Raw genomic sequence first — 22837 nt, forward strand, 5'->3', positions numbered from 1 at the left:
TGACCATCCTATGAATACGGGTGGTGGTATTATTTTTCAGATGAGTCTTCATAACAAAACTTCAGTTCTACTAGTGGTTTTACGTGTGAAAATCCTCTGGTTCCCGAGATTGAAAAATGAGAATTTGAGGGGACTTTGCCTGTATCTGGAGCATATGCTGCTCGTGGTGGTATATGGGGCTCATAGAGGGACCCTGAGGACCTGCAAGGCAGGGGCATGAAAACCTACTCCTGGCCCTTCTCCTCCAAGCCCCCCGCTACTTATTTCCTATGGCCAGGTGGAGCTTAAAGTACCCACTTTTTATCATGAAGCCCATTTGGTGTATTGAAGGAAGAAGTGAGGGGATAGGACGGTTTTATTTATCAATGGGCTGAATGTAGTTTATACTATAATTTAAAGCTAAGCAGAGAGAGAACTTTTTAATAGAGTTTTAACAGTATTTCACAATTTCCTTCTACTGGCAAATCTACCCTAGTTCAGAACCTCAGCTAGTATAAATCTCTCTAGCTTGACTTAAGTTCTCTGGAGTTTTGCCAGTATATACAAATGGAAGAACAAGCCTTTCTCCCATGCAGTCTTTTTAAATACATTAGTGGGAAAGCGCAGAATGTTGAGGAAGAGGAAGAAGTAAAATCTGAATTCTGTGCTGCTGTTGCAGTGTCTGTGGAGTTCTGTTTTCTACCACCTCTGCACCAGTGTGTTGTGTCTTCCACCCATATTTCAAGAGCCTCCAAAAAGTATACAGTATACTTGCAGCATCCTGTCTGCTTTTGAATGGATGTATTATTGATATTGGAGGGTAATAACATAGCTATCTATTTGACAGGATCAGGATGTAGTCCTCAAGGTCTTAGGATATTTTCCCTTGAGGCTAAAGGCTTACATTGGAGATGTTTGAACATTCCTGCAATCATCCTCTGAGGCCTTCCTTCATGTGCCTCCTCTATGAGAGGTCCAAAGAGTAGCAACACAATAGCGGGACTTTTCTGTGGTGGCTCCCTGTTTGTGGAATGCCCTCCCCAGGGTGGCTCACCTGGCACCTTCATTACATATGTTTAGGCTCTAGGCAAAAATGTTTCTCTTCAACCAGGCATTTGGCTGATTTTGTGGGTTTTTTAATGGGTTTGTGGGAGAGTGGTTATTGGTTTGTTTTTGTTTTATTTATTTATTTGTATTTTTCTGTTGTGAACCGCCATGGGATCTTCGGATGAAGGACAGTATACAAGTTGTTGTTGTTGTTGTTGTCAATACATAAAATAATTGTTTGTGTTGGGGTTTTTTACCCTCTACTATACCTTAATTTCTGAGTTCATTTTTCAGCAATAGCAATGGATGCAGATTATACCTTTAATCTTTATTTAAAAAGGTAAAGGTAATCTAAAGGACCCCTGACAGTTAAGTCCAGTCACGAATGACTCTGGGGTTGCGGAGCTCATCTCGCTTTACTGGCCAAGGGAGACGGCGTTTGTCCGCAGACAGCTTCCGGGTCATGTGGCTAGCATGACTAAGCCGCTTCTGGAGAAACCAGAGCAGCGCACGGAAACGCTGTTTACCTTCCTGCCAGAGTGGTACCTATTTATCTACTTGCACTTTATGTGCTTTCAAATTGCTAGGTTGGCAGGAGCTCACCCTGTCGCAGGGATTCAAACCGCCGACCTTCCGATCAGCAAGCCCTAGGCTCAGTGGCTTAGTCCACAGCGCCACCTGTGTTCCTAATCTTTATTTAACCCACCCCTAAATATTTCTGTTTTCTTAAAATAACCATCCTAGCAGCTAGCAGTAAATAAAAAATCAATTATTTGTTTAAAAAACAAACAGAAAAAGATAAAAGGTAACTCTTCTTGATTCATAAAACTGGTTCCATCGGAATATTTAATTGGTCTTGTGTGAGACAGCTTGAGCTTGCAGTTCCCTTGCCCCTTATTGTTTAGAAGCTTCCTTCTCAGTTCCAGCCATGAGACATCTGAGTTTCCTAGTAAGATCATTTCAGGAAATTGAGTATTTTCTTTTAATCCATTTCATCTAACAAAAATAGTGGGTCTGCCAGGTGTTTTCACTATTTTGGGTAGCTGTTTGCTGCTAATATGACTCTCGATAGCTAAGCTTTTTATTGTGTTGCTGGTTTGTAACAAATGGGAATCAGAGAAATTGTGAGCAGATTTTTTTTTTTCTTCCTTTCCCATGAAAGGTTTGTCAATGATTTGGTACAACTGGAAACCATAACATGGTGTGTTCTCTATTCTTCTTTTTAAAAATATGTTTATTGAAATCTATAATGAAAAAAGGGAGATTACAGCCAATAAGACAAAGGGGGGGGGGAGAAGAATCCCCCTACCCAATAACAATCCCCGAGATTCACATTTTTGTTGTTCAGTCGTTCAGTCGTGTCCGACTCTTCGTGACCCCATGGACCAGAGCACGCCAGGCACGCCTATCCTTCACTGCCTCCCGCAGTTTGGCCAATGTGCAGTGTGGTGTAGTGGTTAAGAGCGGTAGACTCGTTATCTGGGGAACCGGGTTCGTGTCTCCACTCCTCCACATGCAGCTGCTGGGTGACCTTGGGCTAGTCACACTTCTCTGAAGTCTCTCAGCCCCACTCACCTCACAGAGTGTTTGTTGTGGGGGAGGAAGGGAAAGGAGAATGTTAGCCGCTTTGAGACTCCTTCGGGTAGTGAAAAGCGGGATATCAAATCCAAACTCTTCTTCTTCTTCTTCAAACTCATGTTAGTAGCTTCGAGAATACTGTCCAACCATCTCATCCTCTGTCGTCCCCTTCTCCTTGTGCCCTCAATCTTTCCCAACATCAGGGTCTTTTCTAGGGAGTCTTCTCTTCTCATGAGGTGGCCAAAGTACTGGAGCCTCAACTTCAGGATCTGTCCTTCTAGTGAGCACTCAGGGCCGATTTCCTTGAGAATGGATAGGTTTGACCTTCTTGCAGTCCATGGGACTCTCAAGAGTCTCCTCCAGCACCATAATTCAAAAGCATCAATTCTTCGGCGATCAGCCTTCTTGATGGTCCAGCTCTCACTTCCGTACATTACTACTGGGAAAACCATAGCTTTAACTATACGGACCTTTGTCGGCAAGGTGATGTCTTTGCTTTTTAAGATGCTGTCTAGGTTTGTCATTGCTTTTCTCCCAAGAAGCAGGCGTCTTCTAATTTCGTGACTGCTGTCACCATCTGCAGTGATCATGGAACCCAAGATTCACATTGCATATATGCAATTAGAAAAACTGAAATCACTGTCTCTTATTTTTCCTAGAGGAGTTATTTAAAAGAAGAAAGATGCATTTCACAGGGCATTCTGCTCCCCAGCCCCATGTTTTGTTGATGCTCTAGGCCAGGCATGTCCAACTTCAGATAGGCTGTGATCTACCACCCAGTATAAAAAAAATTGGCAGTGATCCACCCATTGTCATTGGAGGGACAAGGAGTGCACACGGGTGCATGCGTGGAAGGAGGTGGCTGACTGGAGTTGGGGGGGAGGAAAGGGAGGCGAAAGTTCTCTCTCTGAGGAGACAGTGGACTTCTCTCCCCCCCACAAGTCAGCCCTTTCTCTCCCCCCCCCCCGTCAAAGGGAGCCTTCCCACAAGGCTCCGCCTCCCTCCATCTCTGGCAGCCGCCCCCTTCCCCAATCGTGTTGCACATCGCTGCTCTAGGCTTCTTATCGTCCAAGAGTCCTTCTGCAAACCTCTTCCTTCTAAGGGGTTCCACTTTACCTAAAGTCTTGGTGGCACTGGCCACCTTAATTGGCTGTTAAAAGGAGTGATGGGTTCCACTCTCTATTTTGAGAGACTCTCCGACATCTTGTGAATGAGAGCAAAATAACCAAACAAGTGCTAGAAACCACCCCAGAACTGGCTTTACTAAACATCTTCCAAGACAATAATCCCCACTTACAACACAAGGAACTCATAATCTATCTACTCTCAGCAGCCAGAAACATCATAACCAGACACTGGAGAGACCTGTCAGGAGTATGCATGGACCAATGGTACCAAGTAGTATGGGAAACAGCCCTACTAGAAAAATTAACCAGCAACCTAAAACTAGCACGGGGACAAACAGAAGAAGACACCTTCACCCCGGTATGGTTCCCCTTCATCACACACACAGCCCAACAAGACAATGACAAAAATCTACCGACAGCATACAAATCAATATGGCTAACCTGATCCAAAGCACCCACCCACCCCACTCACACAGGAAACGAAAGATCACCACAGCCAACCACAAATGAACAATCACACCCCACGCCAATCCCGACCTCTCACCGCCAAAGAAACACAAGCAAGCAACAGAGAACCAACACAAACGATGCTGACACCAAATCCTACATATATTAAGGAAAATAGAAACATCATCTCCCCACCCCACCCTCCCCCATCCCAACCACCTCCTTCCCCCTTCTCTCCCTAATGTCTCAACAACCAAAATTGATCTGTAAAAATGTTATATGGAAAAATACGAGAGACATTACACACACTTCTGTAAACCAATAAAATCTTTAATAATAATAAAAAAGACATGCAAAAAGTTACTTTGGAGTGGGGAGGGGGAATTTCCCCAAAATCCATAGTGGGAGAAGTTAAAAAAGTTTGAATCTATAATCACAGTATAGAATGCACAAAATGATTTTGGTGCTGATAAAGGTAGTGTTTCAATCAATTCCAAATGTAAATATTCTTTTCTGGATTGTTGCTGCTGCTATTATAGTGCTTAAAATAAATGAAGGACTGCATGGGATGGTGGGCTATTAAAAAGCTAGCTTTGCCTGAAGGCTTACGATCCAAATACTGGGACAAGTAGAGGGGGAGGGGTTTAGGGAGTCAGAAAGGGCAACTAGAATATGCAGAGGCAATGAGGCAGGGGCTGTATCCAGTGCTAATCCTCCTCTGAGTTGAGCCATGGAAGTTAATGATCATGACTGTCTTAGGTTCATTAAGTTAATGGGTCTGCTCTGAGTAGGACTATCCTTAGTAGGGTGGGTCATAAAAAAAATTTTTTGAAAATGTTTCCTCCCTTGATCTTATCTCAGGCATATGGTATAAACATAAGCCGTTTGCTTAATTGTTCCATATAATTTTTTCAAAACCATTGGTTTTTCATGTAAATTATCAACATGTTTTATCTTAAATAAATAAATATTGTAGAAAATAATAGTATGCAACTATTATTGCTCTACATAAAACCTAAAATTTATGCTTATTAGTTCACAATTTAACATACTGAGAATTAAATGATTCAAATTCCTATATTTTTATCACTCGTGGTGAGGCAAAATTTCATTTTGTAGGAGCAGGGTCTAAATATTAACCGATTTGTCCCAAATTTGAAATTTAACTATGTTTATACCAGTTACAGGTGGGTAGCCGTGTTGGTCTGCCATAGTCGAAACAAAAAAAAAATTCTTTCCAGTAGCACCTTAGAGACCAACTGAGTTTGTTCTTGTTCAGTTGGTCTCTATGTTTATACCATACGCCTGAGATAAGATCAAGGGAGGAAACATTTTCAAATTATTATTTTTTATGACCCACCCTAATCCTTAGGTTCAGCTGTGAATCCCTGGGTGAATCCCTTTCCCCATGCATAAGGCATTTCCCACTCAGGCACCTTGTGCTAAAGAAAAGCTTAAGAAAAGTGAGCCTGTATCTAACATGGTCCCCTCATTGTTCAAGCTGGGGTGGAAGAGCATGTACAGTTTCTTGCATGAACAGAAACTCAAGAACCTCTAGGGACCCTGCCTATTAGGCCACCATGGGAACTTTTGCCAAGCATTTGTGGGACAAAACAAGCACCACAAACCACTGTTACAAGGTGGGTGGAGGTTTTATCCCCACCCATATCCTCCGTTAATCTGCTTTGTTATAATCAAGCAGGGACGCCGGTGGCACTGTGGTGTAAACCACAGAGCCTAGGGCTTGCTGATTGGAAGGTCGGCGGTTCGAATCCCCACGACAGGGTGAGCTCCCATTGTTCAGTCCCAGCTCCTGCCAACCTAGCAGTTCGAAAGCAAGCCAAAAAGTGTAAGTAGATAAATAGGTACCACTCCAGCAGGAAGGTAAATAGTGTTTCTGTGCACTGCTCTGGTTTCGCCAGAAGTGGCTTATTGATGCTGGCCACATGACCCGGAAGCTGTACGCCAGCTCCCTCGGCCAGTAAAGCGAGATGAGCACCACAACCCCAGAGTCGTTCGCGACTGGACTTACCTGTCAGGGGTCCTTTACCTTTTTTACCTTTTATAATCAAGTGGTGTATAAATTTTGTGAAATAAATTTAAAATAGTTCGGCTTGCTTCCTCTGACTTTCCCACAAAACAGATCACCAAAAGCTAGTTCTTGATGCTTCTCTAGATTTAAAAAAGAAAAGAAAAGAAAAGAAGGAGAGCTCTCCACTTACCAGGGGTGAGAGGCCTGGTGATAGCAGTCTTTTGTACAAAACCTGTTGAACGACAGAGCAACCTGAGCCCCAGCCAGTATGGCCAGTCATGGGGCATGAGAGGAGCTGAAATGCAGCAGTGTTGAGAGTATGATGTTGGGGAAAGCTAAAGTAAACCACAATTAAATCCCCCTCCTCTAGGTTTTTTGATAGTGACTGATTTAAGAATGAACTTCCTACACAATCCAGCATAGTCTTAAATTTGACAGATCCTCAGACCCTACAATATCAATAGGGGGATCTAGATGAGCATTTAGAAAGAAAGGAATATGATTACTTTCCTTGAGTCAACAGACTGCTCAATCCATAGTTCTTCTAGAAGTTAAGTAAATCTGTAACAATCAGAGTTATTTAAGAGAAGGTAACTGTATATTCTGCAATATGAGGGGAAATGAGAGAAAAAAATCCTTTAGGGATGCAGAAACACGAGTCTCGGTAGATAGGGCTTGAAGAATTATGGAAATATTGTAAGGCCAAACATAGGGCTCCCCTTTGACTTAACTATAACTGGAAAAACAGAAGGAATGCAGCACAATTAGGACTATATCTGTGGTTTGTTTTCGGGAGGAGGAGGACTATTTTCAAATGTATCTGTCAAGCCATAACACACAGTAGTTGAGTGAGAGCCCCCAATCCGATACCCGGCTGATAAAAAGAAAACTAATAGCAGGGATCTACGGTCTTTTAAAAAATGCTCCGGCTTTAAAAAGCCAGTTTAAGGTAATCATGACAATGGCTGTAATCAGTGCTTTTTTCTTTAAAAAAATTGTTTAGGGGTACTCTCATTTTGACTCAAGAAAATCACCATTTTATAATTCAAATCAGGAAAAATAAATACTGTATAGTAAATGGACAAAAGTACAAAGATTCACAAAATGTTTAGGGGTATGCGTCCCCCCAGAAAAAAAGCACTGGCTATAATCACAAACACACTGATTTTATTCCAAGTAAACATATGAGTAGCAAGTAATTTGGTGTCAATAGAACACACTCATAACTGTTTCCTGAATTGAGGCCATTTTTACTATGTCCACTTTGAGAGACCTTTTAAATACATCAGTTTAGATGGAGATTTCTTCTGATTTTTTTTATTGGGTTTATATGCTGCTTTACCATCAAAACCTCAAAATACGTTAAAATATTGCTAAGAAGGAGATGTTACAAATTATTATGCTCACTAAACATCTGAAAAAGAAAGAGTTAAAAATACAAAATAAACAGCTGCTGTCAACAAAATTATAATCACAGCAGAATCCACAGTAGTGAGGAGACATCACAAATCAGCTAGCTGGGACTTAATACACAACTAAGCCCCTCCAGAATAGAAAGGTTTGACAGTAGAACAGAAAATAGGAGTGACAGGGCCAGGCAAACATCTGGGAGTGGCATGTGGGGGGGGGAGATACAACCTAGCCACATGTACTACTTTATAGATGACAGTCCTCTTATTAAGGAGCCTCCTATTTGCAGGCTGACCAGTCCAGGGCCTGTTTAAAGATAAAGAATCAGAAGGAAGGAAGGAAGGAAGGAAGGAAGGAAGGGCAGATGAGCCTTGATGTTACCCGTCAGCATTTAGCACCTGGATAGCAGACTGAGCAGGCACATAGGTCACCCACAAGGAGAAGAAGGGACTGTGTTTCTATTTAAGCTACAGGAAAAACGGGAAACTTAATGTAGCCAACTAAGCTGCACTCAAGAGTAGTCCCATTGAAATAGATGGATGTGGCTTAGGTCCATTCATTTCAATGGGTCTGCTCTGAATGCAGCTTAGCTGGATACAACCCAGTATTTTTTAGTGAAGGGTCTTGTCAAAATGGCCTCAGAAAAAAAACCAGCTGTGTGGTGCAAGTATAGATACCACTGACTCATGGGGCGACCACAGTTTGAGATCCTCTGTCCTTGCTCATAACGCTGGCTGTCCGCCGTTCTCCAGGGTCGCAGGCGAGTTTTGCCCAACTGGGAAAAACCTGGAACCTTTTGCATGCTCATCATGCACTGCGCCAATGAGCCATCTCCCTTCTTGACTTTATCTAGTCCTGGTCAATCTAATAACTGACTAGTGTCCAATTTTTATCTTTAAAAAAAATTATGCTTTTCAGATTTATACATTTCACTAGTTTTACAGTCATTTTCTAATAATAAGAATAAGAATAATTTATTATTTATACCCTGCCCATCCGGCTGGGTTTCCCCAGCCACTCTGGGCGGCTGCCCACAGATTAAAAACAGAATAAAATATCACACATTAAAAACTTCCCTAAACCATTTTAACATTTGACTTCCTTCCCCCTCTTTCTGCGGTCCCTTAAATTTATTTTTAATATCTTCTGCATATCCAAATTAACTTAGTTTGCTCATTTATTCATCTACTTAAAATATATACTCTTAGAAACTGCAGGTTATTGCAGTAATCCTGCCAATGTTCTTATCTGTTTATAATTTATCTGTAAATATTCAATAAACCATTTCCATTCTTTTATTAAAAGTTTGTTATCTTGATTTCTTATTCTTCTAGTAAGTTTTGCCATTTCTGCATATTCCATAAGTTTTTTTGTAACCATTCTTATTTTGCTGGGACTTCTGCTTCTTTCCATTTTGGGGCAAGTAACATTCTTGCCACTGTAATAGCATACATGAATAAGTTTCTATACAGTTTAGGTAGTTCTGTCCCTATAATTCCCAAAAGGAAAGCTGGGGGGGGGGGGCGGTTTTAACCATCCTTTTCAATTCACTATACATCATTTCCCGGTAAGCTTTAGCCTTACTACAAGACTAACCACATATGATAAAAAGAACCTTCTTTCTCTTTACATTTCCAACACTTAATTGATTTAGATTTATACATTTTTGCCGGTTTACTCAGTGTTAGATACCATCGATATATCATTTTCATATAATTTTCTCTTAGTATCTGTTGCCCTACGTATCATTGAGGATTTTACCTGCTCATCCTTTGTCTCCTATTCCAGTAATATTTTATACATTTTAGACAGCACTTTTACATTACATTCCAACAGGTCTCTCTCCAGTTGTGATATTCCCCCCCCCCAACCCTCCTACCCTATCTATTTGTTAATGTCAGCATTCAAAGTGCTAGAGGAGAAGGTGGATAGTGAGAGAGGCTTCCGAATTCCAGAAGGCAATCCGCTAACAGCATGTCTCCAACATTGGATGCCACTGTAATAAAAGCATGCATTTGGATGGCAGTTACTTACACACTTACGGGGGGGGGGTCCATTGAACTTGGTGGAGCTTACTTGTGAGAAGGAGTGCCTAGGCTCACAATGTTTCTCTCTCTAGCATTCTATGATTAATCAAATCTCAGTGATATATTGCAGGAATGACATTTTCCCAATTCTTATTTTTATCTTTCTCCCCCCCCCCCCCATTTGCATGGAAGGCTGCAGCGATTAGTAAAAGACCTACTAAAGCAACTTCAAATTCAAGACAGCAACAAAGTCTCAGCTCTGGATAGGATATTGGGAGAGATTTCACGTATCCTGGAAAAAGAGGTATCATAACTCTTGTTGCTCAACTCACCATTCCCCTGCAGGACTCACTGCAGATGCCATTATTTGGTTACTGAGATCAGGGGTAGGCAACCTAAGGCCCATGGGCCAGATGTGGCCCAGTCGCCTTCTCAATCCGGCCCACGGATGGTCTGGGAATCAGCGTGTTTTTACATGAGTAGAATGTGTCCTTTTATTTAAAAGGCATCTCTGGGTTATTTGTGGGGCATAGGAATTCATTCATGCCCCCCCCCAAAAAAATAGTCGGGTCCACCACATGGTCTGAGGTACAGTGGACCGGCCTACAGCTGAAAAAGGTTGCTGACCCCTGACTTAGATACACAGGCACTCTCTCCCTCCCTCCCTCCCTCTCATGCACACGTTTGTGTTAGTACAGTGGTACCTCTGGTTACGTACTTAATTCGTTCTGGAGGTCCATTCTTAACCTGAAACTGTTCTTAACCTGAAGCACCACTTTAGCTAATGGGACCTCCCGCTGCCACTGTGTCGCCAGAGCACGATTTCTATTCTTATCCTGAAGGAAAGTTCTTAACCTGAAGCGTTATTTCTGGGTTAGCAGCGTATGTAACCCGAGGTACCACTGTATAGATATGTGTGTATGTGGATTAATCAATCGGTGGCATTTGTGATATTGACTGACCATGAAATTCCATGCATGTTTATTCACAAGCAAGTCCCAGTATGTTTTGTTCATGTGACTTTTGAAAGTGTTGTATAAACAAAGGTTACATCCAACTAGTTTTACTTAGACAAAAATCATTGAAATTGATGGGCATTACTAACTTACTCCCATTAATTTCAATGGGTCTGCTCTGAATAAAATGTAGTTGGTTGCAACCCCAACAGGTGTAAATGAGAGATTTTATGATTATGTGTTATATTCTACAGCTAGTAGGTGAAAGTTGAACTATCAATATATCGAAAACAGAAAAACTAGTTGAAAATGCCACCCTGAGCTGCTGCATCCTTTTGAGTTGATTTAATTGTTTTTAAATGTTCTTTTCAAATATTTTTATCATAAATATAGAAAAAATAAAAACCAATCATTTATTAAATATCACTAAATCTCCAACATTAAATCTCAGAAATCTACTACACCATCAGAGAACAGTGCATATGCATATATACTTAGTGTTCTGAAACAAGAGAAGAAAAATACATTTCACAACAAATTGGGCATCCTATGGGCAGGGCTGTTGTCTTTGTCCATGGAGTTTTCTTGGCAGGGATACTGGAATGGCTTGCCACTTCCTCCTCCAGGTGGATCACATTTAGTCTAAACTCTCCACTATGACCTGTCCATCTTGGGTGGCCCTGCATGGCATAGCTCATAGCTTCCCTGAGTTATTCAAGCCCCTTCGCCACGACAAGGCAGTGATCCATGAAGGAGGCAGTGCTCAACATCAAAAAAAACAAAGATCATGGCCACTGGTCCCATCACCTCCTGGCAAATAGAGGGGGAAGAAATGGAGGCAGTGAGAGATTTTACTTTCTTGGGCTCCATGATCACTGCAGATGGTGACAGCAGTCACGAAATTAGAAGACGCCTGCTTCTTGGGAGAAAAGCAATGACAAACCTAGACAGCATCTTCAAAAGCAGAGACATCACCTTGCCGACAAAGGTCCGTATAGTTAAAGCTATGGTTTTCCCAGTATTGATGTATGGAAGTGAGAGCTGGACCATAAAGAAGACAGATCGCTGAAGAATTGATGCTTTTGAATTATGGTGCTGGAGGAGACTCTTGAGAGTCCCATGGACTGCAAAAAGATCAAACTTATCCATCCTTAAAGAAATCAGCCTGGAGTGCTCACTGGAAGGACAGATCCTGAAGTTGAGGCTCCAGTACTTTGGCCACCTCATGAGAAGAGAAGACTCCCTGGAAAAGACCCTGATGTTGGGAAAGATGGAGGGCACAAGGAGAAGGGGACGACAGAGGATGAGGTGGTTGGACAGTGTTCTCGAAACGACTGGCATGAGTTTGGCCAAACTGCGGGAGGCAGTGGAGGATAGGCGTGCCTGGCGTGCTCTGGTCCATGGGGTCACGAAGAGTCGGACACGACTGAACAACAACAACATGGGCAGGGCTTTTTTTCAGCCGGAACTCAGTTCCAGCACCTCTCAGGTGGGTGCCATTGCCATTATAAGAAAAGGGAGGTGTTCATGGTGAGTTCCAGCACATCTTCTAGAAAAATAGAACTGGGAGCAGGTAAGCTTTTTTGCAGCCACCATGTCAGTTGTGATGTCGCAGCTCAACAGGCCCTCTTCTCCTTGTCCTCATGCCTTACAGCAAGAATGGGGACCTGTTGCACTCCAGATTAAAACTCCCATCATGTCCGGCCATTGGCCATGCTAGTTGGAGTTCAGCAACATCTGGAGGACCACAGCTTCCCTTTTGCTGCCATACAGCATGATGGAATATAGAGCAAGGCCTTGCTTACAGAATCTAAGTTCTGGAGCACAGAGAAGGAGCCAAACGGGAGAAGGCATTTCCTACAGTGTTTTTCCTACAACTAATTTACTGTTCCCAAAGTGTGTGTTTCTCCCATTTCATCTAACGTTGTGAAAATCCTTAATGCTTTAACTAAACAAAATGGAAAATCACTGCATCTCGATTCAGTCTCATGTAAAACCATTTCTCTGGTTATTGGTTAAAGATGAATTTAACTTCAGGCTTTGAATAGCGACAGAGTAACATAAGCTTTGTGTGGCTTATCAGCAGCTTTTCAGACATGTGTGTGCCATTACTACAAGTAAACAGAATTTAAATGGATGGAATTGACATGGATCCCCCCACAAAAAATTACCAATCTTGTTTTTAAGAATACAGCCAGACTGCTGCTTAAAGCTGGCAGCATGTCACACAGACGTTACTAAGTAAGTTCATATCTGCCAAAGTTTATAAGCTGGTGGAAGTTAGAAGGCAAAATATTCCCTGACCCATGTCGCCGAGTGTAATGCGGTGCAATATCAGATTCTGGCAAACTCTGCTTTGGTTTGGGTTCATTGAAATCCAAATACCGCAAGCAATGGAAGAAAAATAAATATGGGCTGTAGAAGTATCTGCTTGAAAATGGGAGATCTGTACTGTGCAATGCCTGTTCTACATGTCAGCACTCGTAGCATAGCACAACTGAACTATTCTCCTAGGAGAGTGCAATTTGTGCATTCAACATAGGAGATGTACATGTGAGAAAATGTACCCTGGGGTCTACTACACAGTTATTCATGCCTTGGTAACTTCCAGGTTAGATGACAGCAGGGAGTGACTAGCATGTAGCCCTCCAGTTGTTTGTACTCCAACTCCCATCATCCCTGACCATTGATCATGCTGACTGTGTCTGAGAACAACCTCTGGATGGAACTACATTGGCTACACCTGCTCTAACCATTACACCATGGGTCCCCAAACTAAGGCCCGGTGGCTGGATATGGCCCAATCGCTTTCTAAATACGGCCTGCGGACGGTCCGGGAATCAGCGTGTTTTTATATGAGTAGAATGTGTCCTTTTATTTAAAATGCATCTCTGGGTTATTTGTGGGGCATAGGAATTCATTCATATTTTTTTTCAAAATATAGTCGCCCCCCCCCCCAAGGTCTGAGGGACAGTGGACTGGCCCCCTGCTGAAAAAGTTTGCTGACCCCTGCATTACACCATATTGACTCTTGACTAAAGATGTGTGTTCCAATTCTCAACATGTGAAAAGCTGATCTGAAAGGGGTTATTAATTTGTTCTGGAGTAAAGGCTAACAAGTTCCATTTGTACCCATTAATACCATTTGGGTGAATGGTCAGGGACCTGGCTGTCAACTTTTCCCTTTTCTTGCGAGGAATCCTATTTGGAATAAGGTAATTTCCCTTAAAAAGGGGGGAAAGTTGACAGCTATGGTCAGGGATAGAGAGCTCCTCTTTGGCTACCCCTGGTTGGAGTTTGGACTTGAATTGGGGAGGACCCAGTTTCAAATTCCCTCTTACCTTACCTCTTCCATCAGCCTGCCCGACCATTACAATAATCTTTGGAGCCCAAAGTCTCCTTTCAGTCTGAGATTAGGTGGGTAGTGACAGGAGAGAGGGCTTTTATGGGGGGAAATCATATACATGACCCACGTGTGGGTAATTACCCATACCCCATAGTCGCCTTTGACTGGACTTAACCATCCAGGGGTCCTTTACTTTTAATTAAAAGAATTGGCTGGATGCCTAGATTCAAAGCATGGTGCTTAACACACTCTCCAGCGGGAGTGAGCCCCCAGCAGAGTTTAAAATGGTCACAGAGTCAAGAAGCAATATAACATGGGAGTAATGGGCTGTTAGACCTTTGTATGTATCCTGATTAGTTTGCTTGCAGTGCTTCTCCTTTTCTTCCCCCCTCTCAATGAACAGACCACTCTTAAGTAGGTTTTTAAAAAAGGTTTGCTTACAAAATCCAAAGGTCTGATTTATGCACTATTACTTTCAGCAGCAAGGAGAACACAGGTTCCACTTCTCTTGGGTACAAAATACAGAAATATAGTTTTGAGCATGCAGTCTGAGCTTGGAGCAAGCTTAGACATGTCCTTTCTGGTTACAGAAGGCTGCCAAATAGGTGATGATAATAACACTAACACACACACACAGAGAGAGAGAGAGAGAGAGAGAGAGACAGACAGACAGACAGACAGACAGACAGACAGACAGACAGACAGACAAGCCTTCTCTCAGGCTAAAAGACATGACCTAAAAGGGAAAGAGGGATTGAGAGGGAAAGGATATGCATTTGTAAGGGGCCTCAAAGAGAAGGATTTAAAATACATTAATTACATAAACAGTTAAAAGATACAGTTTCCTTGAATAAGACCAAGCTTACCTGAAAGACTGCCTTCTCTCATCCTCAAACATTGATGTCCTCCTAGGAGGTCCTGCTCTGTATTCCCAGCTGAATGAAATGAGGCAGGCCTTTTCAAGTTATGGAATAGTCTCCCCCCAAAGGCACACCTGACACCGGGTTTCTGGTCATTTCAGCACCTGGTAAAGATGTTTCTAGTCACCCAGGCCTTTTAAATAATAGGTTGGGCCTCTGTTTTATAATTTGTTTTAATTCTAGGAATGCAGCAAGTGTGGGGTTTTGTATTCTTGTTTTTAATAGTTTTATTTGAATTTCATTAATTTTTTCACTTATTTATTCAAAGCTGCCATACAAACATCATGTTATGAAGGTGGCACAGAAATGTCATCAATAAATAAATAAATTGGGGAGGATATTTGAAAAAAAAAGTTGAATAGTTTGTAACACTTCCCTAACTCCAAAGGTTTATTGCAGTAGATCTGCCCCTATAATGGGACACCATTTTACTATAAGTAATTTAAATCTTACACAGATGGCAAACTGTTCTTTAGACCTCAGGGCGGATAAGGAAAAAATGAACATATGTACAGTATTATGAATATCTGTTCTTAATTGATCCATTTGAGCCAAGGGTGTGTATATATTTTAACAGGAAAACATTGATTCTTGTTGCTAGCATTGATATCCATCAGCTAATAGCATAATAGGTCTAACTCTTCTCAGGAACTATTGTACACATGAACTTAAAATGTTTTTAAAAACAAGCCTGCAGTTTAATCAAACAAGTATTTCCCCCCTATCGCAAGTAGGTATCTCTCTTCGGTGGCAGATTTGTAAGCAGTGCGGGTTGTATTTCTGATGCTGTCTATAATCATACCATTGCTAATTGTAGCGTAATGCAGTAACCTAAACAAACGTTATTGAATTTTCCTCACAAATTCTTCACGAGTCGTTTTACTACAGAGACTGTTTTGTAGGTAGTACAGGCAGTAATTTTTATTTATTTATTTTTTAAAAGAGTGGCACAGAAGTGGTTCTGTTTATAGGTGTGTGTATACACAAGATAGCACTGTGAAACTTTATTTGTCTTTACTTATTTATTTTGAAAAATTAGACCCTACATTTCTCTATAAATATACTCAAAACATTTATAGATTATAACCAATTTAACAAATTAACAATAACAGAATAAGTGAAAAATGAAACAGAAACCCACACTTTGACAGCAGAAATAAGCATAGAAAATAGTGATTCTGCAGTGCAAAACAACTAACACCCCCAAAACAACACCAGTCCCCCTCCTGGCACCTGAAGGTGTAGGGAAGCTGTTGTCTTCCCGATGTTGTGAGACTTCACCCTCTCATTCCTGACAGTTGGCAGTGTTGGTTGGGAATCCAACAACAACTGGAGGGCCATAGCTTAGGGGGCCCCACCCACCCATTTGTGATGAGGTTGGGCAGGCCTCCTGGCCTCCCTTGGCCCCTTGGGGAGGGCATTGAGAAGGCCCTGCTCCTGGCAGAGTTGTGCTAGGCTTTGGTTGGTGGGGGCACCTGGAACAGGATCTCAGTTGTTGAACAGAGTGAGAACACATGAGGAATGGCATCCAAATATTCAATCTACTTACACCATAATTTAATTTCCATTTATAGCTAGACGTGGGTGGTTCAGAATAAGGGTAAGCACCCCTTTTTGTTTCCAAAGCTGTTTCATGTGTTCTTGGCACCAGCTGCTACTAGTGAACATTCTGATTTAATCCGGTGACATCTTTGTGGTTAGTTATTTAAGTTGTGTGAGTTAGCTATTTGAGTTGCTTTTCTATCATTCCAGTCTCCATGTTGGCTCAGAACAAGTAATTTAAATGTTAACATGAATTAGCCCTTCCTCTCGCCAAAGTCTCTTCCAATGCCCACTATCTGCTATCATCTGCTATCTTCCTCTACACCCCAGGAACAAGCCTCTCTCCACTGATAGCCTGGAAGTGGGTGACCTGGTGTCAGAGGGGGCTTCTTTTACTTCCTAGGAGCAGAAACAACAGAGAGGCAAGATGTTTCTGGCTGCTGTTGGTTCCTGAAGCCATGGCATGCTCAGTGTACACATAATAGGGCGCACATTGGATGCAGCGTGGTGTGTGCTTGGGCTGTGCAAAGAAGAAATGGCAACAAGGGAATGGGCCTCTTTGGTTGTGGCATGCTCTGCATCAGGCTGAGCCTTTCCTCTTCAGCTGGGGGCTTGGTGGAATTTTCATTCTTTTAATTTGATTGTAAGTCACTTAGAGACTGCCCTGCGTTAGGCAATTAATTAATACCTATAAATTCATAGAATGATAGAAATGTAGAGTTGGAAGGGATCCCAAGGGCAATCTATTCCAACCCCCTGCAATGCAGGAGTCTCAGCTAAAGCATCCATGACAGGTGACCATCCAACCTTTGCTGGAAAACCTCCAAGGAAGGAGAGTCCACAACCTCCCGAGGGAGGCTGTTCCACTGTCAAAGAGCTCTTATCAATTGGTGGGACATGGGTGGTGCTGTGGTCTAAACCACTGAGCCTCTTGGGCTTGCCAGTCAGAAGGTTGGCGGTTTGAATCCCCATGATGGGGTGAGCTCCCATTGCTCTGTCCCAGCTCCTGCCAACCTAGCAGTTCCAAAGCACACCAGTGCAAGTAGATATATAGGTACTGCTGCAGTGGGAAGGTAAACGCCATTTCCATGCGCTCTGGCTTCCATCATGGTGTTCTGTTGTGCCAGAAGCGATTTACTCATGCTGGCCACATGACCCAGAAAAGCTGTCTGCAGACAAATGCCAGCTCCCTTGGCCTGAAAGCGAGATGAGCGGCACAGCCCCATAGTCGCCTTTGACTGGACTTAACCGTCCAGGGGTCCTTTACCTTTACCTTTATCAATTGCTTGATAGTTGCTGGTCCCACGGCTAAAAAATCAAGGACAAAATAACTTGCCTTCTTTAAAAAAAAAAAAACCTGATGGATAGCTAGTTCATTGTTGCTGCTTGGGCAGTAGTGCTCACAGAAATGTGAGATAAGCAGGATTCAATAATCTGGCATGTTAGAATGCCTACTCAGGGCTGTTTTCTAAAGACAGAAAGGACGCTTTTAGTATTCCTTGGTATTGCAAACTCCCTTAACAATTGACATAGTTTAAGGATACACTAGTGATTGATGGCTGAACTTCCTCTCCTTATGAATAAAGTTAAGGTGGTGCTTCACATTTTGTGAAAATGATATTTTTCTTGCATTTACTGACACTGCCAAAACCGACCACTTTAGTGTAACAAGAAAGGAAATAAACTGTCAATAATATAAATGCAGTTCCCCCAAAATGACATCCATCTTCCTTCAACATTGCATAATCAGCAGGCAACCAAGAGCTTTAAGTTTCTGAGAATTTTAGTTGACTTTTGTGAAAAGAATTGTACCAGTGTGCATCTTGCTATTGCATACGCTTGGGCAGTGCTTTTTTTTCTGGGGGGCCGTAGGGGTACGCATACCCATAAACATTTTGTGAATCTAAGTTTGGCTTCATTGAGGGGCAGTATTTCAATATGAGTAGGAAAATGAAAGTACCCTTTAAACGCTGCTCTTGGGCAGAATTTAAGCAACCATGTTGCATTCAAAGTGCTTAAAAAACTGAAGAGGTGCCAGTAGTTGTTAGTATGATTGCTCCCATGTTAATTTGAGATCTCATTGGCTCTATCTTTCCCTGCTTGTCAGAACAGCCTGTGTTTTCTGATCCCTACCTCTGATAAATCACTGTTCTAACCTTGTCCTTCTAGAGGTGCCTTGTTAAAAAGTTTAATGTGAGCCGCTAGGATTTTTGCATTTCGTGGTTCAGCTCCCTTCCCAGGAGCCTGGTTAAAATTCAGAATGGGGAGCAGACACATCACCAAGTGCTTGCGCATAAACCTTAAGGTGTTGTACATTGCCCAGCCTGCCATTTCACTAACTGCAGCTGCAGAGGCATAGTTTGAACGGCTGGTCACCTGTTATTAGACTGCCATGTGTTCCTAGCATAAAGCCCCACTGAGGCATTCTATCAGCATAGAAACATGAGAAGAAGCTGCCTTATACTGAGTCAGACCATTTATCCATCTAATCAAGTGTTTTCTACACTGACTTACACCACTCTCTTCTGCCTTGGTCAGACCACACCTAAAATACTGTGTCCAGTTCTGGACACCTCAATTTAAGAAGGATGTTGACAAGCTGGAACGTGTGCAGGAGGGCAACCAAGATGATCAAGGGTCTGGAACGATTGAAGGAGCTGGGTGTGTTTAGCCTGGAAAACAAGAGACTGAGACAAGATATGATGGCCATCTTCAAATATCTCAAAGGCTGTTTTCTGCTCCGGAAGGTAGGACTTGGACCAGTGGCATCAAGTTACAAGAAAGGAGATTCTGACTGAACATCAGGAAAACCTTTCTGACAGCAAGAGCTGTTTGACGGTGGAATGAACTCTCTGGGAAGGTTGTGGACTGTCCTTCCTTGGAGGTTTTTAAGCAGACATTGGGTGGCCATCTATTATGGGTGCTTTAGTTGAGATTCCTCCATTTCAGGGGGTTGAACTAGATGACTCTTGGGGTCCCTTCCAACTGTATGATTCTTATACTTTCCTGATTTTGAAAAAGTCACATTCATCATGAAATGGAGGGGAAACATTGATTGCTGCCTTTATAATCTTGTTCCGTTGCTCATAGATTGTACGGTGAGAAAAGGGCAAAGGAAAGGTGAATACGGCGGCATTTGTAAGAACAGATACATTCCTCCCTCCTTTCCCCACCCAAGCATTATTCTGCCACTAGTGAAGTCTCATTATTTCTGAGTGTCCTAATCAATAGGGTCACGGAAGATTGATTTTGGCAGCTGTCACGCTGTTTATGACACAGATCATATATAGTCATTTATAGAAGTGGGCAGTAATTCTCTTGTTAACTTGCAAGTCAAGAAATCAGTGGACACATCTTGCTTGTCAGGGGTGGTGAAAAAGATCTTGATAGTGTCACTCATTAACTGAGAGGAGGAGACTTGACACTGTTAATTGAATTTCCCAGGGGAACATAGAAAGAAAGAGACCCTAATACTGTGCGGTAAGGAGGAAGGAGGGGTGGAAACAACACAAGCTGTCACCATGAGGGAACTGCTTACATTGATTTAACATTGCTAATGGCTGGGCCTGGATGAAGCATTGCCCAAAGGGAGAACAGAGTTCACCACAGTTGCTCCTTCGCACTTACTAAAAGTCTTTCAAACTTGTGGCCCTTTTACTTGTGGAGTTATAAGAGATAACACACAAGCAGTATTAAAGTTACTTAAAAATAGCTTAAAACAAATGAGACTACTCGTATTTATGTTCTGGCTCTGCCACGATTCCCCTCCCCTAATCCCCCTAACTGTAACATTTCTGGCTACAGGCCTGAGACTGGAGTACGACCTGGTTTGTGTTTCTGCATAATGTGGAAAATGGCCTTTATGAATGAAACATTCTTCCCACATGGACAGGATGCAGCACTTCTGCCTGTAAGGCCTGCATTCAAATCCTGAAAAGCAGAGAACTCGTTTTGGGGGCATTAAAAAAAATGGAAATATTGGGCCGTCTTCGTCTGTTTGAGCTTGTCCAGATTTTGAGATATTTCAAAGAAGTCCTCTTCCCCGTTGTACCTGTTTGGCTGGGACATGAGAGAGCCTTCTCAGTGGCTGCACCCAACAATGGAGCTTCCTTCCTGAAGAGACTCACTCGCCTCTTTCTTGTCCTTTTGCAGCCAAGCAGAATATTTAGGAAATATTTGGCCTTCAGTGTTTAATCTTGTCCCTCTTACGGATGGAGAGATTTCAGTTGGCTGCTGTCTTATGCTTAATGTGTTGATGTGCTAAGCTTTGATGACATGGCTTTTTCGATTGTTGGGTTTTAGTTTTGTTAGCTGCTTTGAGTATCCTTTTGATAAAAAGACAAGTGGTTGTACTTGTACGACGCTGCCAAATGTTAGTATTTATCCTCTAGAAGACACTTTGTATTACAAAAATAAAGGTTTGTATGTGTCTACTGTTGTCTGTGTAGGGACGTGGGTTAAACCACAGAGCCTAGGGCTTGCTGATCAGAAGGTTGGTGGTTCGAATCCCCACGATGGGGTGAGCTCCCGTTGCTCAGTCCCAGCTCCTGCCCACCTAGCAGTTCGAAAGCACGTCAAAAGTGCAAGTAGATAAATAGGTACCGCTCCGGCAGGAAGGTAAACGGCATTTCTGTGCGCTGCTCTGGTTCGGCAGAAGCGGCTCTGTCATGCTGGCCACATGACCTGGAAGCTGTATGCCGGCTCCCTCACCCAGTAAAGCGAGATGAGCGCCACAATCCCAGAGTTGGACATGACTGGACCTAATGGTCAGGGGTCCCTTTACCTTTACCTTTTACTGTTGTCTGTAGACCAGGAATGAGGAACCTTTGGCTCTCTTGACCCTGTTGGACTTTAGCTCCCATCAGCCCCAGCCAGCATGGCCTGGTGGTTTTTAGGGATGATGGGAGTTGGAGTCCAACAGCTCTCGATCCCTGCAAAAATAGTTTAGAGTGCTTACCTCTTCCACCTGGGGCTGCTTGTTGGATTTGAGCTTTGCAAAATATAATACAAACTGACCTGATCTGAGCCTCCTGGACTAATTTGCAGATTGGAACTTGCTTATTCTCTGGCTTTTGCATTTCCCAGACATATCAAACTCCTTTCTCAGTTCAAAAACACAAATAAATATCAAAGTATGTTTAAAGGTGCAATATTTGAGGGAGAACACATTCACTCAATGCATATTTTAAGAGAAAATAAATTGAAATAATACTTCATATGGAGTTTTATCAGTGAATATTTCTTTTTTTTAAGAAGATGGATGCAGAAACAAGATGGTGCAATTGACGGGTGAACCCATATGAACGCAGCATGGATCAAAAGTGGACAGTTTTGTTTTCTCCTTTCCCACTTCCATGGCAATTCTCATTTGGCAGAGAAACATGATGCCTTTTTAATACCATATCTTGACTTCAGCATTGCTATAGGAGTTCTCGCTTCTTTAGCTTTAAAATGTCGTTAGTCTATACCATTAAGCGACTTCACTTGCTGTGTGTATTTTTTTAAGAACAAAGCACAACACTCCTGACCTCCTCCAAGTGCTCCCTTTGTGACCACTAAGGTTGGCTTTTTAAAAGAAAACAAGGTGTCAAACAACATTTTGGGGTTTCATTCTGTTTTTTTGATAAATTTGCCGTCCATTGCTTCACCAGTCATGATGTCAGATATTTACATTTCAGTCCAATGTTTGTCGTAACTTTCAAATACAAGGGACTGTGGGCAGACAGTGTTTATCACAGTGGAGAGACAGTCGGGAATGGTTGGCCTCAGCGGTGCAGAGTCCGGCTTGGTTATTTACTCTAGAATCTGCACATTGTCAGGACCGTAGCAAGTGGCTCATTGCTGCCATGGCTGTCCCATCTGAAGCTTTGAGGCGAAGGGGGATACACTGAAAGTTTCTTTTAAAAATATAAATCTAAGAGTCGAAGCAAAATCCCCATATCAGTAGATTTTTGTATTATCTGGAACTCTTAGGAGTTCCTGCAATTTCTTTAGAGATATATTTTCTTTTTTATACTAAGTGTGAAATGGGGTAGCATTCTTTCTTTTGGTTTTACAGATGAAATTAGCATTGTTTTAATGGATTGTGATTTTTTAACATTGTGTTTTGTTTTTATTTATTTCTCTCTTATTTTTTGGTAGGTACACTGCAGTGAATGGTGGGCGGATTATAAGTTCTTTAGATCTAGGATGGGGAACATGTGGCACTTCAAATGTTGTTGGACTTCAAGTCCCATGAGCCCAAGCAAGCATGCCCAGTGGCGAGGGAGGGATTAGGGGAGTTTTCGTCAAACAGTTGGCAGTCCAGAAGTTTCCACCCCTGATATACACATAAAAAATTAACATCTGCTAGCAACAATTTCAAAACTGGGAACAGGATGGGGGTCAAAAAGATACACAAGGGCGGAAAGCTTTGGAACTGCACCT

The 22837-nt window shown here is 42.3% G+C and overlaps 1 protein-coding gene across 3 annotated transcripts in view; it reads left to right on the forward strand.

Annotated features, from left to right (window-relative positions):
* Positions 1 to 22837, forward strand: part of SCAPER (S-phase cyclin A associated protein in the ER) — a 199250-nt gene that overhangs the window by 90279 nt on the left and 86134 nt on the right. For all 3 annotated transcript variants that reach the window (XM_033160917.1, XM_033160918.1, XM_033160916.1), the window contains one exon: positions 9840 to 9951. In XM_033160917.1, coding sequence (XP_033016808.1) covers positions 9840 to 9951 — 112 coding nt within the window. The remainder of the gene's footprint in view (positions 1 to 9839; positions 9952 to 22837) is intronic.

Source organism: Lacerta agilis, chromosome 9, assembly GCF_009819535.1.
Source record: "Lacerta agilis isolate rLacAgi1 chromosome 9, rLacAgi1.pri, whole genome shotgun sequence".
Classification (NCBI taxonomy): domain Eukaryota; kingdom Metazoa; phylum Chordata; class Lepidosauria; order Squamata; family Lacertidae; genus Lacerta; species Lacerta agilis.